The sequence below is a fragment of the Trachurus trachurus genome (assembly GCF_905171665.1).
Source record: "Trachurus trachurus genome assembly, chromosome: 20".
NCBI lineage: Eukaryota > Metazoa > Chordata > Actinopteri > Carangiformes > Carangidae > Trachurus > Trachurus trachurus.
Genome location: NC_139911.1, coordinates 25,301,547 through 25,314,570, shown reverse-complemented (window position 1 = coordinate 25,314,570; position 13,024 = coordinate 25,301,547). Strand labels below are relative to the sequence as shown.

The following is a 13,024-nucleotide window of genomic DNA, read 5'->3' as shown; positions in this document are numbered from 1 at the left end:
CTCGATCGCGTGGCTGCAGGCCTCCTATGATATCCCAGAGCTGTGGCTGCTGCTGAAAAGGCAGTTCTGGCTTCCAGAGATATTGTGTGGTACTCAATGTAACTCTCCTGGTTTCACATGCCATGCCCACGATTTACCTGAACTAAATATCTTCTCACCTCTCCACAGCACGATGGCTAAAATTTGACAATGTACTTTTAGAAATGCCCAACATTACTGTCATAAGATGCAATATTTTAAACCTTATCAGTCTTTTCCTCCCACCAGATGATGGAAAAGAACATGACTGAATTGCTGTCCTCCAACAGGTTGACTCCCCAAGACTGGACCTACAAGAAACACCATTAACTAACCCCGATTTGGTTCTTTCTTGTAGATCTGTTTAAGTTCACTCTCCTCTCACTATTTTGCTCTCACTTTGCTAATGTGACACTGGGGTAAAACCATGTGTCAAAAGGGGGGAGATTGGATGTGTATGTTTTTGTTTTATACAACAGATGCAGCAAGTGAAAATCAGCCCTTCCACGACCAACAACCAGAGTCCACACCACTTTATGATTTCCAGCTGTGAAAATCGCTGAAAGAGCAGCGTCGGTGCATGCCAATCACTGCAGGAAGGAGCCAACAGAGGAACCAGCTGTGAACCAGAGCAACACAAAGACGAACTCCATGGAATCAACAAGAGCCATCCAGACGCATAGAACCTTCTCCATCACACCAAAAACTGCCAGCACATCTGAGGAGCAACACAGGCCTGATGGCCCAGAAGATGAAGGACCTCATTGAAGCAACAGTTTCACCAACAGAGCTGAGGAGCAATGCAGAACCAACGGCCGATAAGAAAATGACAGACTCCCTTTAGAACACAACCATCAAGAGATCAGAAGAACAGTGCGAGCATAGATATGATGCCCAAGGAATACATCCAAGAGGATTACATCAAAGTTTCACTGCACCAAGAGACACACAACCCCAACTCATGAACCATAGTCCTCAACAGCCAAAATCCCACTGTCATGTGTGCAGAAGGACTCCTACCTTTCCCATCCATAACCATTCTGCCAGCCCAAACTCACCACCCAACCTGAACCACGGTCAGGCACTGTTCCATGTTTCTACCTTAAAGACATTTACTCGGTGGAGGAAACAACAACAACAACAACAACTCTCCCTGCCCCTTTCCGCTCCCTTTTTCACTTCTCCACTTCGTTCTGAAGAACATCTGGACAAGATTTGTTGGTGCCCTCAGACACCAAACTACAAAGCCACATAGAAATTTGATAATCTTGTGAACTCTACAGAAGGCATGTCCCTGCTTTCACAAGCAATGACTGCAGTAAAGTTCAAGATTTTACATAATCGTGTTGCACACAACTACGTTCTGGCTACATCAGGAAACTTCACTATCATCAATGGGATGGTAATATTACATGTTTATTCAAGTTAACGATCTAACCTGACATGAAATAAGATATGACTTGTGTATTCTTTTTGATTGTTGTGTATTCTTTTTGTGTGCGTGAGTGTGGGGTGTGTATGAGTATGAATGTGGGTTTTGTTATTGTTGTTTTTCTTCCTCTATGTTTTTGTTGTTGAAGTTTATTTGCTCCTGCTTTTTGTTTCTCCTATTTTACTCCTATTTTTATTTTTTACCTTTTTATTTTATTTTTATGTTATTACTTATTTTTAACAATTTGACTAATTAACTAATAAGTTAGTTTACTTTAAATTTGGTGTAATAGCTGTTTGTGTTTTGTTTTTTTCCTTTATCATTATTATTACTTTAACTATTATTAAATATTCTTAGTTATTTACTATTACCCACTGAATACTTGTATTAGGTTATTATTGCTGACTTGATTACCAGTAATAGCATCTAACAACGTATTACCCATGTACACATGAGAAGGTATGCTTTGTCCTTTATGTGTTTTTTTTATTTTTTATTTTTTTGTTCTGTTTTTTGGTGTGTGTGGGTTTGTATATATATGAGATGGATGAACTGAAGAAAGAAATATAAAAAAATTATATATATATAAAAAAAAAAATTAAAAAAAAGATATGACGTGTGGCAATATTACAATCGATTACATAACTCAGACACCACAAATTCATTTGGAAGGTTGACAGGTCAAGTGTCGGTAGGCTGTCTAACATTTTGAATTTGTACTGCTTGTTGGTAATCACTTGTTTTGTCAGTCTGATCTACATTCAAGAAGCACATTTTAGATAACCTTCTATTACAGACCACCCTACCCCTCAATGCAGAACAACCTGTTTAGAACATGTTTAGAATTGGCAAGGAAATAAAAACTTGTCAGCCGGCAGAAGTCTCTATTTCATTATTCACCAACAGCAAACAGCTAAAAACGTCCACAACAGTACGTTGAGTCTAACACCACATGCTGGCTTAGCACAAAGCTGATGCAGAGAGCCAAAAGCAGACTATTCTGGACAGTTTGGACAACTGTTCAACCAGTCCACCTCAGCGGTTATTCTGAAGAATATTCTGGACGGTATTTGTCCTTGTTTTGGATTGTTGCAATAATAATAAACATACATTTGCATAAAGCAAATTTGTCGACTTCCACACTGATAATATTAAACACATTGATAAGAATATTAAACACTTGAAAAACATCCCTATTCCTCCATTCCTTCCGTCCCGATCGATTTACAGTTCTAGTTCTAACATTGTGAGTAAACAATAATTTACAAAATGCATCATATTGTATCTAAATGTTAAATTGATCAATGCTTAAATATTGTTTGTATCATTGCTAAGCTACAGATGATAAATGTCAAACACACAGACACACACTCACACACCAGCTGTCAGATAGGAAGTTTTTCCATGGTAACCTCCAGGGACACACAGCTGACTCATACACACCTGAGCTTGTTTTTGTCAGACACAGGTGTGTGTGAAAGAAAGCAAACACACTTTGATCAATAGACACTCTGATCTCCTCCCTACCTCTTCCACCTCCTCCTCTTGCTCAGAGTCCTCGCTCTGCTCCTCCTCCCCCTCCTCCTCCTCCTCCTCCTCCTCATCCTCATCCTCCTCTTCTGGAAACTCAACGTCTGACTCTCCCGGGGCGATCGGCACGCTGATGGTCAGGTTGGGGTTTGTCATGTAGCTGTCGTCCTCAGGCACCACATACTTCTCTACGTGACGGCCTGGGAAAGAGACAGAGACAGAAAAGTGAAAGTGAAATAAATAATGTGCATTAATAATTTACTTGTGCTGTTTTTTCACTTCCTGGTGGTTGTCTGCAACTGCCACTCAGACTAGATTCAGGTCACAAAGCTGTTTCTCCAGAGGCAAATATTAACCATGTGAGATTATTTTCTTATATTGCTGTGAGTCTTTTGTGAAGTCACACTTTTTACCACCAAAATCTATCCAGAGTCCCAATGACCATCAAGGTGTGACTGAGATATCGGGCCCTAGTTTCTTAGACCAGGTGACCTCGGCGCAGCTTCGCCACGTCAACGGGGTGTGGCCCAGGTCCATTTCGCAAGTCTGGTGGGCCGCGCAGTCAGACTTAGACCAGCGCAAGCCCTCCCCTCGTCCCTCCCACCGGCGCAAACGGTGAAGAGGGAGGAGACAGGGCGGGAGGGAGACAGGAGGAGGAGAGAAAGGCGTGGAGTGGGTTTGACACAGCCGAGTCAGATCTTCACCAATCAAATGAGCTCCTCTCCTCACCTTTAACTGCGCGGAGGGCGATGCGCGCTGCAAGTTTGTCATTTTATACTTGGACATGGACGGAGGAGACAGCGACGCCAGAGGCCGAACCTCTCCCCGGAGGAAACAGCTGTGCGGTCCGGAGGTCCGAGCTCAGAGTGACCAATAATGAGTTTACTAATAATAATACAAATATCCTTAATCAGGATTGATCTGATACACTGAGAACCCCTGCCCAATGTAAGAAACAACAACTAATAAACTAATAAAGAAACTCACATTTATTCAAACCCTGTGTAAGCAAGATGAGAGGTGTAATCACAACATAAACAAACACCATGCGTAACGGATGAAATCAGCGTAAAGGACGCTCTCTCTCTCTCTCTCTCTCTCTGTCCGTCTCTTTTTTTCTCTTTTTTTCCTGTGATAGAGATGCTGAGTATACTGTAGTAGGCTATATACTGACTATCTGATACCGAGGCTGTGGTGGACTAAAAGAGATGAAGATTTGTGTTTTGTTTTTCATTACGGCTGCCTGATGCGGTCGCTCGCGCTAATGAATTAATAAGTAAATAAATAAATAAAGCGATCATCACAAGGGCAGAGTGGTATCTCAACACGGCAGCGACATGCAGTCATCCACCCTCAGTCCTGCTTGGGACATCCACAGCTGCTTTTCAGTGCCAGTTCGTCACTGCTGTGTTAGTTCAGGTGGAGTTTCCATTACGCACCGACAGCCTTTGATCTCTGCTTTGATCTGACGTCAGATGTGACGGGACAATCTATATAGATATAAATTCACGTGTTGATTCCATTAGTTGCATTAAATAGTGGTTATTGTGGATATTTATTGCATTGAAATGTGTCTGGAACTGTGGAGATCTGCCTGTGAGGTCTTGGTGACGTGTGTGCACTGCAGGTCAGTCAGTCAAACTTCCACTGCACCTGCTGCGCTCCGCCCTGCGCTGAGAGTAGACCTGGTTGGAGGTGGCGAGCTTTCAGCGCAACCTCGGCGAGACATTTTCGCACAAAACTTCCACTGCACCAAGCTGAATCTGTGACGCCTCCCCCTGCTGCGCGGCCACGCCTATCTCAGCGCAGCGCGATCTACAAATCTCCCAATCTGACTTTGCGCTAGGCTGCGCTGGTCGAAACTTGCATTAGACCGGCTGCACTACCTTGCGCCACCTGCGCTGCGCCAGCAAACTAGGGCCCATCGTGTCCACAAAAATGAAAGGATGGACGTATGTATGGGCAGACAACACTATGGCTGGTGCAGCTGAGACATACAAACTTACTGTGTAAGTGTAAGTGTTTACTGTGTGCGTTTCAGTGTTGTAATGTAACAAAGTACAAATACTTTGTTCAGTCAGGACCACTTTGTCAAAATAATCTTCATTTACTTGCACAAGTTTCATTTGGCGGTATGGTACTGTTCTGGGACCCCCTGCTCTGAAAGCCCTTTTACGAGCCATCATGAACGGCATAAGCAGGGAGCGCAGCAGCAAAGAAAACCCAGACAGAGCAGAGCAACTAACAAGACACAATGATAGGGATTCATAACAGATAACAGGAGGAAAGACAGGAAATGGGAGGCAGAGAGGAAATGACACGCAGGATAGGGCCGCTCGACACGGGATTTGAACCGGGGCCGCCTGCACTGAGGACTATAGCCTCAACACATGGGGCGGGTGCTCTACCAACTGAACTAAACACCGCTCCTGTTATTTATATTGCTGACAACTTTCACTTTTACCCTACTACATTTCCCAAATAAAATGTGTATTTTTACTACAATACATTTCCCATAACCATCTATGTTACTCTATTGGCGCGTTTCCACTAGCGCGCTTCGGCTCGGCTCGGCTCGGCTCGGCTCGGCGCGCTATTTGCGTGTTTCCACTAGCACACAGTAGCTGCAACCAGGTACTTTTGGTATCACCTCAGCCCTGGTTCCAAGCGAGCCGAAGCATTACTAAAACGTGACGTCAGCCGACTGCCTTCCACTGATTGGCCGACGAGTGTCGTCACTGGAAGCGTCATAACCGCGCGACGACAATGTAAATAAAAACAAGACTCAAGACAGGACACCACTTTTTACTGCTTCAGTTAGTAGCTGTTTGACTTGGAACACCAGAGGCTTCTCAGAAGAAATCCACTCCTTGGTCGGTGGAGGAGGTCCAGACGTTCCTGACTCTGGGTGCCGAAGAAAGGATTCAGAGGGAGCTCGACGGCACCACACGGAACGAAAGGGTTTCGGTTTCGCACAGCCGGGTTATGACGACCCCGCCCACGTCGAAGAGGCACCAAGTGATACTCAGTTGTAATGGAAACACAACCGAACCGAGCCGAGCTGAGCTGAGCCGTATCGAGCCGAGCCGTGCTAGTGGAAATGCGCCATATGTTATCACAATAACTCAGGTGGGGCTACAGGCTTTTTGCTGCGTCCAGCCGAGAATTACTGCTTGTGAGTCCGGCAGCATCGGGTCCAGGCTTCAACACCTGCGGATTGGACTGGGTCGGTGAAGTACATTTAATGTACTCAAGTAATAGTCTAAAAAGGTGACTTTAACTTCTACCAAAGTCATTTTCTGGTAAGATACTTGTACTTTTGCTCAAGTATCGCTTTCAAGTACTTTATACAAGATTGGTGTGTTTGTGCTGTGTGTGTGTGTGTGTGTGTGTGTGTGTGTGTGTGTGTGTGTGTGTGTGTGTGTGTGTGTGTGTGTGTGTTACCTATGACAGCTCCATTGACCTCAGTGTGGATGGTACTCAGGCGTTTAAGTTTCATCATGGCTTTGGCCTCTTTTCGTTTCTGACGACGGCGCTTTAGGTTCCCATTGAAGAAATCCACCACCTGCATCACACACACATAGAAAAGAGATGAAACATAGAACAGACACACAGCTATTATTTTTTATGATATTAGTAGAACAAACACACAGATACACAAGTACCTGTCTGCGGCACCAGGCCAGGCCTCTGGTGATTCTGTGGATGGCGATATGCAGGTTGTTCATCTCACCATCGTCGTCTGGAGCCGACAGATTGTCAGAGCTGAAACTGCTGAGGAGCAGAGCCAGGAACAGGTTCAACAGCTGGAGACAGAAACACAATGAGAGACAGAGTTACTAAACATCTGGATACATGTGACAAAAAAAGTGGGAATGCAAGAACACCGGTGATGCATGTGAACAAGTGGCAGTGACAGTGACCAAACCCCATCAACTCACACAGTCACTGGCTGGCATCAAGGAAATGGGAGTTTTGCGAATATTTGGTCAAGAAGTATTGTCATTAACAAGTTGTAAAACTTTTACCCGATGATGGTTTTGAATGAAATACTACATTCTTGCAACAAAACCAGAGTGGAGATAAAGAGGGATCGACTCGGTCATGTTCACCTGTGAATGTATTGAAATCTATTGAGATGGAACTGACGGTGATGGTGACATGTTTAATTTGATGTACAAAAGAAGACTGAGCTACTATAGTTCATCTGCAAGTAAGAGGACCCTTTAAACACACACACACACAGACACACAATCACACACACACACAATCACATTTCCAGTGCAAGTGGCTTGTCCAGTGCTGAATAATGAGACTGCTGGTAACTGATCAGGAAGTTGGAGCCGCTCTTAGTCAGATTAACTTCTCTTTGAACACAGCTCTGTTTGTGTATGTGTGTGTATGTGTATGTCTAGGTCAGCTGGATCAGGTGACAGATTCCTGCGTCTGTCCTCTGATTACAGTGCACAGACCTCAGACCAGGAGATTGTCTGTCCTGTGTTTTGCCCAGAGGTGGCATTTATCTTTATTGTCATTGTAAAACATGCTTTCACATGAGGCGAGCAAATTCCCTGCTCAGGTCCCAGCAGTGTAATTAAATGACAGTAAAAACACAAACTAACAAAAAAAAAGACAATTTCCCTTACTGTAATCATGTAATATTACTTGTGTGCAAGAGCATGCGTGCATGTGTCTTGGTGTGTTTGGTTGTGTTTCACAAAGATTTAAAGTAGCCTAAATGTATAGATGATAGGGGTCAGAAGTTGATAGACTGCAGAGATATCAGAGGAGTCTCTAATTCACAAATTGGGGTGGCGTGAACGCTGTCCAGATTGGAATCAAACCCACAACCTGAAGATCAACAGTCATATATTGTAAAGACGCAGCTAATCAGACCGGCACATCATCATCTTCTCTGAGCACTGACATTGATGAGCTGTCAGCCTGTCTCTGCATGGGCGTAACCACACATTCTTTGGGGGGGACATGTCCCCCCAATATTTGGGTAATACCAATCTGTCCCCCCAATAATAAATACAAATATGTGACATATATTCTCCTTTTAAGAACCCCAGCTGTCACGTCTCGTTATTTCTATTATTATTTTAGTTCCATTTAATTCCATTGCGTTAGAAGTAATGTGTTACTGTAATCTGATTACTTTTTTTCCAAGTAACAAGTAAGGGATTACAATTGCAAAAACAGTAATTTGATTTCTGTTACTTTCCCGCAAGCAGGCTGTGTTACTGCATTACTTAACCATGATTTTGTTTAGTGACAATGACGTATGAGCAGCGCGACGCCAGTGGTAAACACTGACACGTATATTGATCAACAAGAGACAACATGCAGCGCAGGAGAGAGCAGGACTATGCAGCTTTCAGCAGAGATTGAAGAAATCCACTCATCCTATGGACTGCATGGCAAAGTTCCGTCCACTGTAACTGATAATGCATCTAATTTTGCCAAAGCATTATGTTATTCTGAATCTGAATCTGAAAATGAAGAAGAAGGTGATGATGAGGAACCGGCTTTTACAGATGTCATAGAAGCTCTTTCAACCGCATCTGGTGATGGACAGTTTAGCATCACAAACAATTAACCTAATTTCAACAAGTGATGTTGTGACATTAAAAGAATAGTTAATTAGTCATAATCACTGCAGATTACTTTCACATTTATTTTTCATATTTTGAAATAAAAGCAAGAGTTGATGTTCCTGTGTTTATGTCACAAACGGGAGCTTCCAACTGCACGTAAATACACCGAGCGCGTCAACTCGGGTCTTGCACGAGACTTTGAATTAGATCTAGTTTTACAAACATGTCGACTTGATTGAACTTCTGGCTGCATGTTTGAGTCGCCATCTGACGCTGTCTGTGGCTTTGAGGGATGTAAACAGCCTAAGCAGCAGAACTTCAATCCGCTCCCATTCATCGCTGCCGTGGCGATGCGCAGAATTATCCTTTAAAATGATTTAAATGCTTGAAATAAAATAAATACTAAATGAGAAAAAAACAAAAAAAACAAAAAAAATTTAAATACACATTTTATAGATTTAAATGGTTAGATTTTTGATAAAAACAAGCCATTTTAAGCACTGGGCCTTTCATCCTGTAGCGTGATTACAAGCAAGAAGTTAGTCAATAGAAACATTACATAATATGAGTGTGTGTGAGATTGTGGGTGTGAATGTATGTGCACTGCATGCAACTAAGTGACAGTGTGCGACTGTGTGTGATTCAAGTGTGAGCCTGTGTGAAACATGTGAGTTCATGTTTCTATTTATGTGTGTGTGTGTTTGCATTGATCTTTGCCAGTGTGTGTGTTTGTGCTACTGATCAGTGTCCGGCTGTCACACGCCTGGTTTCACCATCCCAAAATGTTCGCATCTGATTGGCCATGGCACTGCACCCAATCATCAATAGATCAATGCTGTTTGATTGGTTAACATAGCAACATGCACTGGCAGCTCGACCAATGACCTTGTTGCTTTCCAATTGCCAATAGAACATCAGCAACAGCTGGCAAAAGACGACTGACTTCATCTATTTGGATCATTTTACTCCTGAACACGTGTTCACAAGTCACTGACTATATGATCATGTAGTTCACACACATTGTCATGAAGCTGCTCAGGTGCCGTGATCCCTCCAGCTTCCTCAACCTCTGACTCACTCTATTTTTAGCCCATAAGCTGTTGAAAGCTATAGTAACTGCCTCCAGCGTCAGCACAGTGTACGATCAGCAGCTCGGAGAGCTAATGTGTCATAAATTATTGGTTATTGATCACTTTCCCTCCGGCTAAAACATAGTTCAGTGTTGATCATTAGTGGTTTTAATACACGTAAAGCATCTAAGTAGGTTCCTGGGAACTGGAACAGGTATACAACTGTACCTATTTTTGGCACTTTTTGTGTGCGTGTGTGTGTGTTATTTGATGTTAATTTGTCTGTAAAAAAAAAAGTTAAAACTTCTGAAATTTGAATATTTATTCTCAAAAACATCACAACCCCTTAACCTTTAAAGGAACTTGGGGCAGGATCAAGAAATAAGACTCATTAGCGATACAATGGCCGGTGCGGCTGTTAGGGTTACTGCAGCCATCAGCCAAGCTGGGAGCGCGCATCAACTCTCCACAGCAGTGCAGCTGATGCTGTAAACCTAAACCGAGTTGAGTCGAGTAGAGCTGTAACTGTGTAGTGGAAAACGGCCGATCCTCGCTGGCCTGAACAAACTCCGACATGTTGGTTGAAAGCAGTGGTCGCCAACCCATCAATCACGATCGACTGGTCGATCTTGGAGACTGTCCCAGTCGATCTTGATAATACCAGAAAAATGAGTTCAGAAACACATTATGCCCGATTGATGTCAAACTATGAGATAAGAGAACAGAGGAACACACAGTTGATCAATGCTGCACAGAGAGTGGTTGTTAGGTTGAGGGTCCTCGTCACCGGCTGCTCCGAGTCTGAGCAAAGTGTGGCCGTCAGTTATTGGGCATATCAACGTTTGTGCGGCACCGGTGCGTGTACGTGGAGTAAAAAATGCGCTATGGGTCTGCGCGGACGACTGACAGACACCTGGGCTGACTGGGTGTTATGAGCAAAACTACAAGACACTTGTTCACGGGGGCGGTAAACCGGTTGCGGAATCGCTGCGAAGCTCCGAGCAACGGAAATCATGAGCGAGCCGGAGTTGTCCTGGTTGATGGAATCACTATGAACTGTAGGAATATTGTTAACAACAACATATTGTCACGTGTATTGTTTTGCCTGGTGCTGACGGACCACTTGTTTACATAGAGGCTTGTTTATGCTGTTACCTGCAGCAGCTGTCGTCCGTCTGCCGTCTGCCCAATTTCACGTGAATGCAGCATGAAAAATATGATTGAGTTGCTTGAGATCTACAACCACAACGCTAGATGGGAGGAATTCCTACACAAGGACTGCAAATTAGCTGAAGCTAGACGTCTTATATGCATCGCATTTTCCATTTTCTGTGACAATGTTGTATGTATTGTCCCTGTTAAATAAAAATAAAATAAATAAAAATGTACCTTTAAACACTGTGTAGATTGTGTCCTTGATTTCTTATCTTGAAAAACACAAAAACTGAACTGAACCTTTTGCAATTCTGAGAGGCCAATCTTTTTAATAATCAGCAACACAAAAGTGTTTCTGTTGATCACAACAATTAAGTTTGAAACAGAAACAGAGAGGGAGAGAAAAGTGTGTATGTGTGAGGGTGGCCTCTGTGTGATTATGCCTCAGTTGCAGATGTGTTTATTTTTGATCATCCATCTGCATATGTGCATGTGTGTGTGTGTGTGTGTGTGTGTGTGTGTGTGTGTGTGTGTGTGTGTGTGTGTGTGTGTGTGTGTGTGTGTGTGTGTGTGTGTGTGTGTGTGTGTGTGTGTGTGGTATGTGTGGGTTTATGGAGCAGTGGACCACCTGATCCCCCAGATTCACCTTGTTTAACTCGTTAAGCGGATCGTACCAATTAGCTTGGGGAAGTGGGCCAACCCTCCACACCCTCCCACCTCACACACACAAAGATTCTGTGAAATTAGGAAGCCAAAACACAGCTGAGCTGTTGGTTGATAAGTTGAATATGAGAATTTATCTTCTAATTTTCTATACTGTGTTTCTTAATTCAGTTTTTTCTATTGCACTCTCATGTAACATTTTAGAAGAAATGTATGGTGTTGGTACAAGGCACAAATTATCTAGTAATCCTAAACGTGATTTGCAGTTATCCAGCTCTTTAATTAAACTAGAGAGTGCTAAATCCTTTGGAGTGATCCTAGACTGCACTCTATCATGGTCAGAATACATCAATTATGTATTATTGTGGCACGCCCACTACTATGTCAGATTGTAAAAAAAAAAATTAAAAAACACACACACACACAAAAAGTTGTTTGAAAGTAGAATAAAGATATCCAGGATAAGTGGAAAAGCCAGGTTGGACAAAGTCTCCTAAGTCCATCCTGGTTTAGTTGGTTGTTGGAACCATAGATATATATAAGAACTAGATGACTCACCCACCGCTGCTGCCCAATGACAAAGCGTAGCCAGCACGGCGGCCATCTTGGGACGGGCAACTCTCTCCCTCAGAGCATTAAGCCTATGGTGCATGTTCTGCTATAATGACCACAACTTGCTCAGTTTTTGTCCGATTTCAAAACGGTTTGATTTTTATGAACGTTTATGCAGTTATGATGCAGCATATTTAGAATCACGGATAATTTTAATAATGTATTTTTTTTTTGTAAAAGTAACATTATAGTGACATTATGCAAATAGTTAAAGTAATAGCTACATACTGATTTATTTTTCACAGAGTTATGAATCGTTTTTTTAGTGCAGATGACTGGATCACCTATCTGCACTGTAACTGCAGCCAGAGTCAGAGCAATTTGCCCGTTCAAATATGGCCGACTGTGAGCTACGCCTGCGTGTAGTCAGATCCACCCCCTTGGTTGGAACGCCGAGCCAGGTCAAGCCAGGTGGAACTAATTCTCTGGTCAGTAGACCACAGAGATTGATCACAGATTCACGGATGAGAGGACAGGTGTGGCTACTTTCCTCCAATCAACAGGAACTGTCAGGTGACTCACCTCTCTAAAAAAAAGAAGAAAAAAAGCACCTTGGCTGTCGTAAAGCTCAGAGAGAGTGCGATGGACAACTGCGGACTAATTGAATGATCCAAAACTATAATCACAACTCAAGTTCCTTTCACAAATCAACAGTTGTGCACTTTGCCTAAATGATGAGCAGTGGAAGTTGATTCATTGCACAAATCTGAAGTAAAGTTTACAGCACATGGCCAAATGTGCAACAGGTGAAAATTAATTAAATATTAGAACATTATGCTGATGCTTCAATAAATTGCAGATAACAATGATGAGGCCTATAAATTATTTGGAAGGTGCTCACACTCACTCAATTTTATTCTTGTTTTCTTACCTCAACCAATATTTAAATATATATTTTGTAACATATTTTATGAAAAGGCCTAATTATGAAAAGAAAAGCCTAA

General features: G+C 42.7%; 1 protein-coding gene across 1 annotated transcript in view; it reads right to left on the bottom strand.

Annotated features, from left to right (window-relative positions):
• The window catches only part of LOC311003567 (sodium channel protein type 3 subunit alpha-like), a gene marked incomplete at both ends in the record, with an annotated part of 242,843 nt that overhangs the window by 78,790 nt on the left and 151,029 nt on the right, over positions 1 to 13,024 (bottom strand). Inside the window, 3 exons of the mRNA XM_083995335.1 lie at positions 2,978 to 3,180; positions 6,425 to 6,545; positions 6,646 to 6,786. Of these exons, the coding sequence (XP_083851461.1) occupies positions 2,978 to 3,180; positions 6,425 to 6,545; positions 6,646 to 6,786 (465 nt within the window). The remainder of the gene's footprint in view (positions 1 to 2,977; positions 3,181 to 6,424; positions 6,546 to 6,645; positions 6,787 to 13,024) is intronic.